Source organism: Nannospalax galili, unplaced genomic scaffold, assembly GCF_000622305.1.
Source record: "Nannospalax galili isolate Female #2095 unplaced genomic scaffold, S.galili_v1.0 scaffold312, whole genome shotgun sequence".
Lineage (NCBI taxonomy): Eukaryota > Metazoa > Chordata > Mammalia > Rodentia > Spalacidae > Nannospalax > Nannospalax galili.
In genome coordinates, this window is record NW_008335967.1 from 1437642 (window position 1) to 1452856 (window position 15215).

The window sequence follows — 15215 nt, forward strand, 5'->3', positions numbered from 1 at the left end:
CCCCCACCCCCACCCCCACCTAAACCTGTGTGGAATTCATCTAGGGAGCCTCTATATACTCCCTTAGGAAAACACTTAGGGGCAAGCACTTTCTTGAGCACCCTTGATTGTTGAGCTTGCTGGGTTTAAGTCATGGTTCAAGCACAGATGGCAGGTATATCTCTGGGCATGCTGAGCTCAAGGTCACAGGCACACATTTGAAAGGTCACTGGTGGACAGGGTCACTTCTGGGAATGCCCAACTTTTTTTCAAAAATGTTTCACTGAAACAAAAGGAAAGAACACTTTAAAGGTGTTAACACAGGAGTTTGCCCACAAAGGCCCTGCCTTGTTTAACCTGTTAGTACTAGACTTTTGTGTACCATTTTATTATATTACATTATGCATGATAACCTCTTAGAAAAAAACTTTTTGGTCTTTTTGAGACAGGGTCTCCCTGTAGCCCCAGCTGGCCTGGGACTCACTATGTAGACCAGGCTGGCCTTGAACGCACAGAGACTCTCCTGCCTCTGCCTCCCAAGTAGAAGTGCCACTACACCCGGCTCTCTTAGACAATTTTAAATGGTGATTTCTTTTTCTACTTTTTAAATTTCTAATACATTTATGTGTGTATACATGTGTGTTTGTGTGTATGTAGGCACACTTGTCAAGGTCAGAAGTCAGCTTGCAGGAGTCAGTTCTCTCCTTTCACCATGTGAGTCCATGAAATTAGACTCAGGTTGTCAGACTTGGTGGCAAGTGCTGTTACCCACTGAGCCATGTCTCTGGCTCACTTTATTTTTTAAACTACTTTTCCCTTTTCTTCTATACGCCTCCTAATATTGACTCAGAAATCCTCTGAGAAGGCAAGGGAGGAAAAAAGCACGAGGGTAGAAGGAAGGTAGAACGAAGCCGAGTAATTTCCTGTAGCAAAAGGGCAGACCCTGGGCTATAGGACAAAAAGCTTCGAGCTCCTCGTAGACCTGATGAACCCTCGGGGAACCTGGGTGAGTAATTTCATTTAACCATGCCCCACGTTTTGCCAGACCAAAGAGTTTGAGTGTCTGCATACTTAGAGAGCATTGGGATGCGTCTTTGTGTCATAAATATCCAGCAGGTCTGATGGGAAATGAGATGCCATGAAACAGTCAAGCCTGTTTTCCATCACCTTTCAACAATCCAGACTTCTCCCTGGTTCACTCACTGATAGGATATCCCTGGAGAACAGGCTGAGCAGTGTGTGTGTGTGTGTGTGTGTGTGTGTGTATGTGTGTGTGTGCCTGAGAGAGAGAGAGAGAGAGAGAGAGAGAGAGAGAGAGAGAGAGAGGTACATATAATGGCTTTATTGACATATAATTCACATGCCTACAAATTACCCATTACAGAGTACAATTCAATGGTTTTTAGCCCATCCAAAGTTGTGTGAACAACAACACAATTGATTTTAGAATATTTTCCTCACCTCAAGAAGAAACACCACTTTTGGATATATATCTAAAAGAACTGAGAGCAGAAAGTCAAGTGTGGTGGCACACATCTTTAATCCTAGCAGTTGGGAGGCAGGGGCAGGCAGAGCTCTGAGTTCAAGGCCAGCATAATCTACATAGCTACTCCCAGGCCAGCCAGGTCTACATGATGAGATGCTGTGTCAAAAAGTAGAGGCGGGGGGCCTAGAAAGATCACTAGCTGCTTTTGCAGAAGACCCAGTTTGAGCCCCAGCACCCACATGGTGGCTAACAACTGTCTGTTACTCCAGTTCCAGGGGATCTGATGCCCTCTTCTGTCCTCCTTGGGGCATGACATGGGTGCATTTATATATGTGCAGGCAATACACTCATAAAATAAAAATAAATAAATATAAGAATTGAAAGCAGAGTTTTGGAGAGATGTTTATACCCCTGCTAATAGCAATACCATTCAATGTAGTTAAGCACTGGAAGCAACCGAAATATCTGTGAACAGATGAACAGAATATCATATAGAGAGATAAACAAACATACATACATATAGACAGACAGACAGACAGATAGGAATATTATTCAGCCTGAAAAGGGAAGATAATTCTGACATATACCACAACATGGATGAGCTTTAAAGGCATCATGCTAGGTGAAATAATACAGCCACAGAAAAAGACAAAAGCTACTTATTTCCACTTATATGAGGTGCCTAGCTAGAGGAGTCAGATTCATAGAGACAGAAAGTAGAATGCTGGCTTCCAGGGGCTGAGGGCAAAGAGAAAAGGACAGTTACTGTTTATTGAGGAGAGTTTCTGTTTTGCGAGATGAAAAGAGTTTTGGAGATTTTTTTTTTTTTTTGGCATGACAGTGTGAATGCCCTCAATGCACTGAAAAATGACCAAGATGACAAATTTTGCTATAAATGCATTACTAAAAGAGAACAAAATAAAAGGCCACAGCTCCCACCTCCTTATCACACATTTCCCTAGGGAGTCACAAATCTACTTTCTGTTTTAGATGCACTTACCATTCATATAAAAGGAATCATAATATGTGGTCTCTTATCTCTGATTTTCATCACTTGGCTAATATTCTCAAGGTCCACCCATATTGTAGCAAGTATCAATACTTTCTATTGCTGAACAGTATGCCATTATACAGTTATACTACATTCGACTTGTCCATTCACTACGTGATGGCATTTAGGTTGTATCCTTGAGTGATGAGTTTTCCTCAGGGTAAGGGAGTACCTTGCTCTGGTAGGGTAACTTCTTAACCTTTACAACATAAGCGGGTCTCAGAAATGTCTATGGGTAGAGGAGAAAAAGAAGGTGGAGAACTAGGAGGAAAAAATTAAGACAGGAGGGAAGGAAGGAAGGAAGGAAGGAAGGAAGGAAGGAAGGAAGGAAGGAAGGAAGGAAGGAAGGAAGGAAGGAAGGAAGGAAAGGGAAAGAAGAGACACGTCTGCCACAGAGAGGGAGCAGTGTGTGACAGTCTGGCCAGCATGCTCAGGAGAAGTGTGCCAGTACTCTGGCTTATACATCCTCCTTCACTGACTGACTGGTGCTGTCTGACTGTTATCAAATAGAACCACACGAGAACTCTGGAAGTGTCTGGCTTGGGATTTCCTCTGTGGGGCTGAAAGTGGTGGATAATCACGCATCCAGGCAGACAGTAGACTAGCCAGGCCAGGCTGATGCACTCTTGTGCTGTGCATTTTGCTCAGTGTGAGCACTAACTGAACAGCATTTACAGGAATGGGGGGATTAAAAGTAACAATAAATGTCTATGCTATGCTTTCAGCCTGCAACTGCCACCCCCTTGGGAGTCTGCCACTCTCCACCTGTGATGTGGATACAGGCCAATGCTTGTGCCAGGCTCATGTCACCGGACCTCGCTGCGAAGAGTGCACTGTGTGTATTTACCTATAATTTCGTTTTCACGTTGTGATGTGGATTCTGCTCCATTGCCCAGAATAGACTTAGAATTGCTTTCCTTGTTCTATTGCTCAGTACCTCTCTAGAATGAATCTTCACACTATAGAAATTAGCAAATATCCAGCCAAGAGATGGCCCAGCAGATAAGGGTGCTTGCCACCAAGCTTGATGACCTGAGGTGATTCCCCAGAACCCACATGATTGAAGGAGAGAACTAACTCCCAAAAGTTGTCCTCTGAACTCTACAGACACACTTCTTGCATGGATATGGTGTCTCTCTCTCTCTCTCTCTCTCTCTCTCTCTCTCTCTCTCTCTCTCTCTCCCTCTCTACCAATCAATATTTTTAAAATGTAAGAATTGACAAATCTTGAGCATAAAAATTCCCTGTAGAGGCCATTAAACATCTACAAGAACACCACTGGACTGGACTGAACACAGCCAGCAGAGGTATCAATAGCATTATACATTGCTGTCTTGAGAGTGTCAGGGGAAGCAGAACATTTGTCTCCCCGCCCCACCTTTGGGGCTTAGAGACTATGAAGCCTTCTTTTATATCATGCATACAATCCCCAGGACCACCCCTGCCTCTCTCTGCCTAAAAATATTTTAGATAAGCTCTTAATAACAACCTGGATTTAAATGTATTTTAGATTTCTGTGGGAAATGAACTCTTGAAATTTTCACAGACACCACTAAACATATGAGCATGTATATTCTAAAATTAGTAAAATTAAACATTTTTATAAGAAATGTGTCATGTAATCAGGGAGTTTAAACCCAGCTCTTTCCTTTGTTCTCACATCTTGGCAGCCCACCATGATGTTTTAGACCGAGAAAAACAAAAACTTAACCTAATAAAAGAACAGTGACCTTGATGTGTCTAAAGAAATGTAGCTGATAAATAAGAAACATATGCCTAAGAGGAAATAGTTTGGGGCTAATAATTTAAGTCATTTTACTGAAAACAGCAGGATGATGTGGAGTTGATGAGGAAGAGGAGTAAGAAAGTAAATATGAAAGATGGACTCAGGCAGGCACAGTACTCCAAAAGTTTTGCAGAAAAAGAGAAAAGTCAGCCATCCCAGTGACTATGTATGAGCAAATCAAAGGGTGTGCCCCATGTGGCAGCTTCACAGAAGACTCCAAATCACATCACTTCAAATAAGCCTTGGACCCAGGAAGCTGGTGGGTTCATTGCCTGTGTGCAGTGCAGGACTCAGTCACGTTTTTAGGAAGAAAACAACTGGTCAGGGACCACTGGAAAGAGGGGAGCTGTCGGTCACAGCTGATCCCAACACCAGGTGACCTTCACCCACATTTAGCTGATGGTATCCTGGATGACAAACATGAAAGGAGGTCCTTAACCCTCCCAGCTACATCTGGACTGAAGCAGTTTCAATTCACTTTTTTTTTTCTTAAACTGACATTTGGTTTGAGGAAAAATATGAAAAATCCTTAGCCTCATTTCCTGTGCATTATGTCAATTTTTCATGTTTAAAATATTTTTTGAGGAGCTAGAGAGATGGTTCAGTGGTTAAGAGGACCTGGGTTCGATTCCCAAGTACCCACATGGTGGCAATGAACCATCCTTAACTCCAGTTCTAGGGGAATCTGAAGCCCTCTTCTGACCTCCGTGGTATTGCAGGACATGGGTGCACTCACATACATGCAGACAATACACTCATACACATAAAATACACATAAAAATAAATACTTTTTGAGTAAAATTAGATATAAAATTCACCAAGTTAACAAAAATGTGGACTGTTGAGACCATTTCAAACAAGAATCTCAAACCTACTTAAATATACATTTTATCTGAGCCTGTTAAATTGAGATTTGAGGTATTTTTGAGGTATTTTGAGCATCTTGTACTATTGGAGTTTTTTAAGTTATTAGTATTTGACCAGTTGTTTATGTTCCATAAAGGTCAAGATGTTGCAATGACCAGCTCTTGAACGGCAGAGTTGATTCTCACAGGGTTCACATTGCACCCAAATGACTGGTTAACCTGAAGGACTGGTTGATAAACAATTGTATCTGCTGAACTTGATATCCATAGAATATCTTAAAACCAGTTCAACTGATTTTCCCCCACCTCCAAACATTTCAGTGTAGTGTGATTAAAATTCCCAGAGATCACTGTGGTAAGGAATAGGTTTTATTAAAACAGCTCAAGATAGTCTGGTAGAAGAATACCACAGGTTCTAAAACAGTAGTCTTCAAATGACTCAGCTTGAGAAAAATCTGGTATTGTGAAGAAATCATTGGCTTGTCATTACATTTCCCCTGAAACAGTGAGTGGATAGCCCTTTGTCCCTGTTACTCAAGTCTTAGAAATGGAAGAGGTGTTATCCATGGACTGTTCCAAAGTGTGGGGGCAATGAAGGCTATGCTCAGCTATTTGATATGTGATGGTTGTGTTGTTGTGATTTCAGTTTTATACTTTGGCACAGTACAGATATTCACAGCTGGACTCAGCCAAGCCTCTCTCTCTAGGTTGGATACTGGGGACTTAGGGACCACCTCCACAGATGTTCTCCCTGCGACTGTGATATTGGAGGTGCTTATTCTAATGTGTAAGTCAGAAGAGTGGCTGTGAAGTTTTCCTCATTTCCACATGAAAGCACATTCTACTCTGGTCATCGGCACAGGAGAAAGAATTTTATTCCATGACAAGAAAGGGGTATTGAAAAACAATGACCTTGAGATGGTCAGGAGAGCACGGCTGATTTCTTTTGCCTCAGATATTTCCAAGTGTGAGATAAACAACTCTACCTGAGTGTTCCCCAATGTGGTCAGATGGATGCCTGAAAATGGGTGATTTGACTTTACCTTAACCTCCATCTTTGTCCTCCCCTGTCAAGAGAGCTCCTATGCCCCTCCTTTCCCCACAGATTGGTAGATGGTCTAAATTCAGCTCCCCCATACCTTTACTTCACCTTCAGTCTCTCCATGCTCCCTCACATTGCATTCTTTCCTGCAGGTGCTCACCCAAGGATGGGCAGTGTGAGTGCCGCCTGCATGTCACCGGTCGCACCTGCACAGAGCCTGCCCCTGGTTACTTCTTCGCTCCTTTGAATTTCTATCTTTATGAAGCAGAGGAAGCTACACCACTCCAAGGACTTGCACCTTTGGTTTGTATTTCATTTCCTCTCCCCATAGACTTCATTTGATGGCAGGTCAGGAAACACACAGCACAGCCTAGAGCTTGAGGCTAAGGTACCCAGGACAGGATGCCTTAGCCGACAGAGTCAGGTCAGAGCTGTTTGTTTTATCATGCAGCTACAGGTTATATAAATTATGAGAGCTGAGTGTGTTTTATCTTTGTATCCTATTGGTAGCCCAGAGCCTGGCACATAAATGCAAATGAGAACAACTTGTGACAAGACAGAATACTCTGGTTTTTTCGGTCAGATCCAGTGCTCTCATTGACTGGTCTCACCTACTGCTCTGTTTCCACCCTGGTGTACAAACGACAAGGCAGTGTTTGTTCCATTCGCCAGGCTTGCATCAGTGCCTACCTTAGGGCTGGGCACATAGTAGGGAACTTATGAGTAGATGAATGAATAAAGTAATAAGATTTTTTTTTTTTTGGTCATTTTGAGACAAGGTCTCCCTGTAGCCCCAGCTGGCCTGGAATTTACTATGTAGACCAGGCAGGCCTTGAACTCATAGAGATCTGCTTACCTCTGCCTCCCAAGTGCTGGGATTAAAGGCATGGACTACCATACCCAGCTAGTAATAAGATTTTCAAGAGCATGACTCATTAAAATAGAAAATCCCAAGTCTCCTGAGGGCCCATCTCTCTCCACTGATAGACTAGAAAAAGAAGGCACTTCAGGAAATGACTTGGACAAGTGGGGCCTGGAATGAGTTCTGTTTTCTTTATTCAAATCATTTATTCAAGCAAAGTCAATTTATTCACTTCAGAACTGGCTTTCACATGCTTTCTCTCCTTAAAGACTTTTATCTTGAGTCGCCTTATCCTTTCCCTGGTTGGAGTCATGCACTCGAGGTGGAGAGATGCAGGTATCCTGCGTGACTTTTCTTGAGGCTGCTCAATAGGACGCACGACCACCTAAAACATTTTGGAATCTGAAACTCAAAGTAAGGTACGATTAACGCATTTGATGGTTAGCTAAAGTGTCATCTTTACTCTTCTTAAGATATTAGCAACAGCTTTGCCAACATGTGACGTATACTTCCAGCAACAAGGGAATGATTTCAGAATAGACAGAGGAAATATAATCCTGAAGAAAAATCAGAAACAAAGCCTGCATGCTGATGAGAAGGATGAGGTAAGCCATTTTGTCAGCGGCTACTGTTCACGCACTGAGAGCTCTGCCTAATCCTGCAGATGCTCAGACCATGTAAGCTCTGATTGGCCTCCTCATTGGAGATGGAGAGAAAGAAGACCTGAACTGAAAGCAATTAGAGACTCCTTGGGCAGGCAGGGGGGCGGGTGGAGGGGAGGTACAATAGCTTTATATCTCTTCAAAGCAGAAGTTCTAAAACCAGGTTGTAGGTTGGTAGGGAATCCGGCCTGTGAACTTGCAATTCCTTGTCATTTTTGCTAGGGGAGGTGAGTGCTAAGGAGTGGCTTTCCTCTAAATTGAAAAAGAAGAGAGTGCCACATGCCCTGGGTGGGGAACTGCAGACACCAAGGTGACTGGTCACGGCTGGTGTGAACCAGAACAATGCCACATCCTCAGGGCCCTGCATCCAAGGCCTTCAAAAGTATGGCCATCCAAAGAGTATTCACTCAAAATGAGAGCCCCACTGATGCCTGTTTGCTCATTCAGTGTTTTGTCACACACATCCATTTTGAGATTCTCGTGCATATGCATAAATGTGTGCACTGGAGAAACTGAGGAGCAAATGGAAGCAGAGTGAGCTGTCTTATTGGATATTTGTTAGCCGCCAGATGGGTTCCAGGAATCAAACAATCGAATTAAGAGCAACCAGTGCTCTTAATTGCTGAGCCATCTCTCCAGCCCTCAAGGTAATTTTCTTTTTTTTTGGAGAACATCTTACTATGTAGCCCAGGCCAGTGTAGAACTCGCCACCTTCCTACCTTCAGTCTCCTCAGTGCTGGGATTATAGAGACATGCCACCACATGCAATGTGAGAGACCTTCGTGAGAGAGTGAAATGTTGAACAGGTGAAACAGTACTTAACATGGAGCTGCCTTGAGATTGCAGTGGAGGAATGAACCATGTGCATAGACATCCTGCCTATGCCCTGATAGGTAAAGGGTGGTAGGGAGCCTCAGACAGCATAGGGGCTTCAGATGAAGGAGAAAGACCCTGCCTGAGGATGTCAGAGAGACTTCACGGTCCTTGTTCCTTCTACCAGCTTTGTGTGTGCCAGTCATGATGACTTTGCTTTCTGCTACTTGTTTCTGTGTTCACACTACAACCCACGAACCTTTCTGACCCTGGGTTGGAAGTCTTTCTTCAATTTGGAGTCACCCTGAAGAGAGGGTTGGGAAGCAAGTCAGTGTTCCCCTCCCCTTGTCCCTGGACCACAGATGAATGCTGCTCAACTTTTACTGTATGTAAGCATCCCTAGGGAGAGTGTTTGTTAAAAATGAGCCCAGAGGTGGTGCATCAGGGAATCTGGAGCCATCCAAGAACTCTGTGAGTTGGCCAAGCATCCCAGGGTGATTCTGATCCAAGTAGTCCATAACAGCACTTTGAGAGGCCTACTCTGAACATCCAGGACACACACTTCTACCTCTTGCCTGAAATGGCCAGCTCTGTGTTAGTGACTTCAGAAATTCCCTTCATCCCTTTAGACTCAACTCAGATGTGTCTTTCTCTGACATGCTCTACCCTGACATCCAGATATAATTGTTTCCATCTCAAGGGTTCCCATGGGGAGGTGATAATCAAACTGAAGACAGTGCCTGTTAATAAGTAGGCTAGACAGTCAGTTGTGTGAGTTGGTTTAGTACAACTGAAGGATAGGTAATAAGATCATATTTTGGTGCAAGTTTTGTTTCAATTTTATAAAGGTGTGTGTGTGTGTGTGTGTGTGTGTGTGTGTGTCGAATGCTTGCAAACATGCACATATGCCATCAGTGTCATGTTGAATTCCCTAGAAGCTGAGATATTTAAGGGGATTCAGATGTCTGTTTTACTAAGGGGATTTTTGTCAAAAAACTTGTAAAATATTTCTGGAAGTAGACTAGTGAGGAAGAAAAAGTTAAGCAGGAGTAGAGTCTTAGGCAAAGTCTATCTTTGGCCTGATCGCTCAAGGAAGCACTGAAGTAGAAGTCACACAGCAGAGTCATCCTCTACGAGGCATAGAGACTAGCCTGACGCATTCCTACATCAGCCAGGAGTTGGCTGTGGGCATTGAGCCTTCCAGAAGAAGCCTCCCCTCAGCCAACAGCAGTTCTCAAGAAAGGGAGGCAGTTGCTGTGCTGGCCACAAAAGGGGTCCCGGCAGCATCCCCTTGGCCTCTGCTAAAGACCACTTCCTGTGTGCTCAGACCACGTTCATTTCTATTTGTCTAGCACAAACAGAAATGCCAGGGCCCTTGTTCACAATTCAGAGAGGTCTATTAAAAGTACTATTACTTTTAATAGTAATAGAAATGGCTTAGTGGCTAAAATCATGACTGCTCTTGCAGAGGACCCAGGTTCAGTTCCCATGTAGCAGTTAACCACCATCAGTAACTCCAGCTCCAAGGGATCCAGTGCCCTCTTCTGACCTCCATGGGCATTGCATAACACAGGTGCACTTACATACATGCAGGCAATACACCCATACACATAAAATAAAAATAAATATTTTTAAGTACTACTACTAGACTATAAAGTTTTTTACTTTCTCAAGTATTCTTTCTTTCAACTTGTCATAGTAGTGTGGTTTTTTATTGGCTTCAGTGTCATTCTATTAAAGATATATTAAAATTTTAAATTAGGGGGCTAGAGAAATGGCTCAGCAGTTAAGAGCACTGGCTGCTCTTGCAGAGGACCCAGGTTCAAGTCCCAGCACCCACATGGTGGCTAACAACCATCTGTAACTCCAGTTCCAAGGAACTTGATGCCCTCTTCTGACCTCTGTAGACATTGCTTACATACATGCAGGCAATACACTCATACATATAAAATAAAAAAGAATAAATATTTTTAAAATTTTTAATTAGCATGAATTTTATCATTCATCTTTTTATCGTGTGATTTCCAATGTCAACTGCAAACTTAGAAGCATTCCAGTCATATGTGGAATGACTGGAATGACTAGAATGACAAGTTTGCGTTTATGTGTTTATGCTACCTTTCCTTTTTTCTTTTTTTTTTTTTCTTTTTTTTTTTTTGGTCTTTTTGAGACAGGGTCTCCCTGTAGCCCCAGCTGACCTGGAACTTGTTATGTAGACCAGGCTGGCCTTGAACTCACAGAGCTCTGCCTGCCTCTGCCTCCCAAGTGTTGGGATTAAAGGCATGCACCACCATGCCTGGCACCTTTTCCATTTTTAGCTGTAGACAAATATCTATTTCATTGTGACCAGAACAGTGGGAATGCCATACCAGATGAACTCAGCCGTCTTCATTCCACTCCTTGGTATGTGTCCTGCATCATTCCTGCACCTTCAACATGCTGGCAGGGAAGGAAGAACTGAGGAAAAGAAACTAGAACATAACACAAATAAGAACGAATAGACAGGGGTTCATAGTCGTTCATGTTTTTGGAATGCCTCGCCTTCTTTCTGTATTCTAAGCTTGTTCTGGTTGCAACCTTGGCTTCTTGGAGCTGACCACACCCCACTTACTCACTTGTAGACATAACACACTTGCCTTGTACTAATTTGAGTCTTGTTGAGCCCTATGTCTAACAGGTCCACAAGAAGTCTGTGCCCAAGGGCACCATGTATACCATGTGTGAATGTGGCGACCAAGAAGCAGACAGGGAGATTGTGTGTGTATCTTCTGAGCATGTGTATGCTCCATTGTCTCAAAAGACTTTATTACAAAATAAGTTCAAAGATTAAATTCCTATTTCTGAATGGTGGCAAGCAGAGCATCAAAACATGCAAGAGGCCCTCCTCAGTGTGGGACCTCAGGCAGCTGCATAGGAGATTACATGCCCATACCACTGGCCCTGCCCTTTTGATTCTTATACTGAGTTCACACCACAAAGACCAAGTTCCTGCAGGATCCCAGCTGGTCATAATTCCAGCGGATATTTATAAAGGGAAGTTAGGAGAACAGGCTACAGTCTCCAGTAGTTACAGTCGGTACCTGGGCTATCACTGATACTATCTCCCTCCCTTGTCTCCACCCATTGTAGATTCTCAAATCAAACTTCTGGGTGAGATGACTCAGACTCTTATCCTTCAAGAGTTTAAGCCCCTGTTTCCATGCCCTGATTGTCCCCATGTACAGAAGCACCAGAGGTGTTCCACTAGGTTACCTTAGTGTTATATATCTCCCTCATATCCCCATTACATAGTAACAGCCCTACCAGCTATGGTAACACCTTCCCATAACTGCTGGTCTACTATCGTGGAGACCCTAAGTCCATAGCTGTAGAGTTAGTGTAACTCTCCCCTTGCCTAATACTAAAGTCTTACAGAGCTATAGAGCCTAAACTTGTAAGGACAAGAAACCCCAATTCCCATGGTAGATGGGAAGATGCTATAGAAAGTGGATAATCCTACTTGGTTCCCAAACTCATGTTTTCTATCTACTAGGGAGAGATTGGTTTAAAATATCTAGAAGAATACTCCCCCATTCTATAGAATGTCATTTCCAATCTAGTGGATATAATATGTGCATCTATAATGTTGCTCTGTTTCACTTCACTCTGAGGTCAGCATCAGATTTTGAGTGACTGGGTTTTTATACAGGTAGTGGACCCCAAAGTTTTAAGATCACTATGGTCCTTTTGCTGGAAAATAAGCTCCTTGGACTAAGAAAGTGTTGTATTTTTGCCACCTTGGTGAATCAGATACTCTGAACCCTCAGAGAACAGTACTAACCACAGCCCCAGTCCACAATTAGAGAGAGGTATACAAGTGTAATTCTCACTGTAGGCGATCACACACTATCATGTTTGACTAAGAGACTCACTTCAGTATCCCTCAATATAAGGGATCTGTTTGATAATTCATATAATATTAGGATGGTTCAGACTCTTTAGGGTTATATTCTCTCACAATATGACCTTAAATACAGAAAACAGGAAATTTAACACAGTCCTGGAGCAAGACTGGGATGCACATGGTTGCCCATCCTAAGTGAACACAAGTCACAATTTTGGCAATTGTACCATTACTTCTTTCCAGGGACCATCAGTGTAGGATATATATAAGGGTCCTCATTGCCAGTAGAATAGTAAATTATTCACCTCCAGAATACATTTTAGGGTCTACTTAAACCAATAAACTGTTTCATACTGTCTCAAGTCAGGTGCCCTAGACACAGAACCTGAGCCAGGATTCAGCTGCATTAGATTTCTTAAATCAGTATTCTTCAGGAAAACTCTTTAAAAGCATGAAGGAAGAAAGCAAAGGTTGTGCAGTGTAAGATGTGGTCATACATAAAACAAACCTTGGTTTGGGCTTCAGAGGAGCTCAGGAGCATAAGCTGCAGCAAAGTTCTCTTGCTCTCTGAGTCAGCCCTTTCTACCCTCCAATCTGTCGTCTTTGGCTATGAACTCCCCGAGGGGTCATGTAAGGATCAGAGATAGATGTAAAAGTGTAGTTCTCCAGAGCAAGGATCACTCTGAGCTATTAGCTGCAACTTGCAACTAAGGCATGGGTACACCGACCAAATGAAGGGGTGGGGGTTTCTTATACTGCCTACTGCAATTGCTATTCATTAAATTAAATTAATATTCAAGTTTTGAAAAGCATTCGATAGGAGAGACCACATCTCCCACCAATCTATTAGAGTCTGACCTGGTGATGCAGTGTCTTATTTATACTTCTGTCTGCAGTGCAAGACTCTGTACTCCTCTTGTGGCAGACGCTTAGTCCTGTTCTTTGTACGTCTCACTTGGAAACTAGTACTGACTTAATTGTTAGCAAACAAGCATTTATCTAATGGAGGGCAGTTTAGGGTAGATCACAGAGCTATTTGAACTCCGGTCTAAATACTTTGAGCATTATTCTGTTGGCAGTGAGGACAAACGTGGAAGGCTTTGTTGGCAGCAGTATTAAATATGTTCTGGGCCAAGGACAGAGAGGAGAGACTAGCCAAGAGCTATTGCAGCAACCCAGGCAGAGTAACAAGAGGTGGGATGTGAGCAGAGTGTGGAGAGGAAGATGCAAATGTAATTAATGAGTATTCTCTCCAGGATCCAGATGGTCCCAGGCCCACATCCAGTACAGAGATCAGCAGGGATGTCATCTAGCAAGTGTGTTAGGAGTATTGTGCATTTACGCTCTCAAGCAGATAGGAGTGTTTCTCATGCTTGGATGGAGAAATTCTGAGATGATGCGTGCACATGGGCTTTATCATTGCCATGCACAATTAGGCAGACTCTCTAAAGCAGACATGGGAGTATTCTTTTCCATCCCTATTTTGGACAGAACTCCACAATCATGAGAAACCCAAGATTGTGGGTATGAAATATGCACCGTTATCACACGTGGGGTACTTAAAACTGAATCTCTGTTTTCAAGTTCATGCTATACTGTACCACAGCTTCCAAGGCTGAGGTTGGAGCACATAGTTCTCAGCTAGATTCTGGACTGTATCCAGTTTGGAATAACTTCTCTATGACTCAGGTGGATCGTATACATACCAGGAAATACTATTTTGTCTGAACTCTTCCAAGGCTTTTCTATATGGAAAGCAATATACATTCCTGTCTGTGACTCTTGGCCAGGTGTCTGCTGTTCACATTGTTTTTCGAGAGCCGGTTTCTGGGAGCCCTGTTACATGGACTGGACCTGGATTTGCCAGGGTTCTCCCTGGAGCTGGCCTGAGATTTGCTGTCAACAACATTCCTTTTCCCATGGACTTCACCATAGCTGTTCGCTATGAAACCCAGGTACTCATTAACTCTCAAGGGGAGAAAGACTGTTTCTGTGTCAGCTTTGCTAGAAGTACATCATAAAATGATTTATAAAAAGTAGAACATCTGGAAAGCTTTATAACCCAAAGGGCTTCCTGAAGATGCTGGTGCAGCACCATGAGCTGTGTGCACATGTGCTTCATCCAGGGAGAAAAACTAAATCTGGAGTTACATGTTTCAGGGGCTTAAGGAAGTGGTGACCTAGTGTTTGTGTAAGCATAATAAACAGCTAAAGATAACATAAATTCTGCCCTCTTGGGGCTCTTTCCCTAAAATAAATGAATAACCAACATATGTGTAGAGATTTTCAACCAGAGGTGATGCAACAGAAGCTTTGGTGTGCATTCAGACCTTACCCCACAATAAGAGAAGAACTAAAAGCAGGTGGTCCCTCCTGCCTCCCACTGCCACACTGCTCACCCCTCTCATCTTGAAAGACACCTGGGACAGAATCCATACAATTAGAAAATTAGCCTTCTTAACTTTTTCTGGGACGATCTGACATCTAACGCTCTTCTTTCAACCATGTTTCATGTAGGAGTGGTCTTAGAGGCCCCAAGGCCCCTTGGGAGACCACATTCTGAAGATAGTCATTACACATTATGTGACCAGAGCTGCTGGCCCATTTTGGAACTCTTCATAGGACATAATTCTATCACACTTACAAATAAAAGCCAAGGATTTTCAATGAACTTTAACCCAGTGAGCATGAAATCCATTTAAAAAAAAAAAAAAAAAAAAAAAAAAAAGAAAGAGGTGGCCTGAGCTTAAAAAAAATCCCAAAAAAGAATCAACTGCAAAAATTC

General features: G+C 42.9%; 1 protein-coding gene across 1 annotated transcript in view; it reads left to right on the forward strand.

The window, feature by feature from the left end:
• Positions 1-15215, forward strand: part of Lamb4 (laminin subunit beta 4) — a 100461-nt gene that overhangs the window by 28065 nt on the left and 57181 nt on the right. Inside the window, exons 11-14 of the mRNA XM_008830711.2 lie at positions 3242-3351; positions 5876-5955; positions 6363-6513; positions 14188-14385. Coding sequence (XP_008828933.1) covers positions 3242-3351; positions 5876-5955; positions 6363-6513; positions 14188-14385 — 539 coding nt within the window. The remainder of the gene's footprint in view (positions 1-3241; positions 3352-5875; positions 5956-6362; positions 6514-14187; positions 14386-15215) is intronic.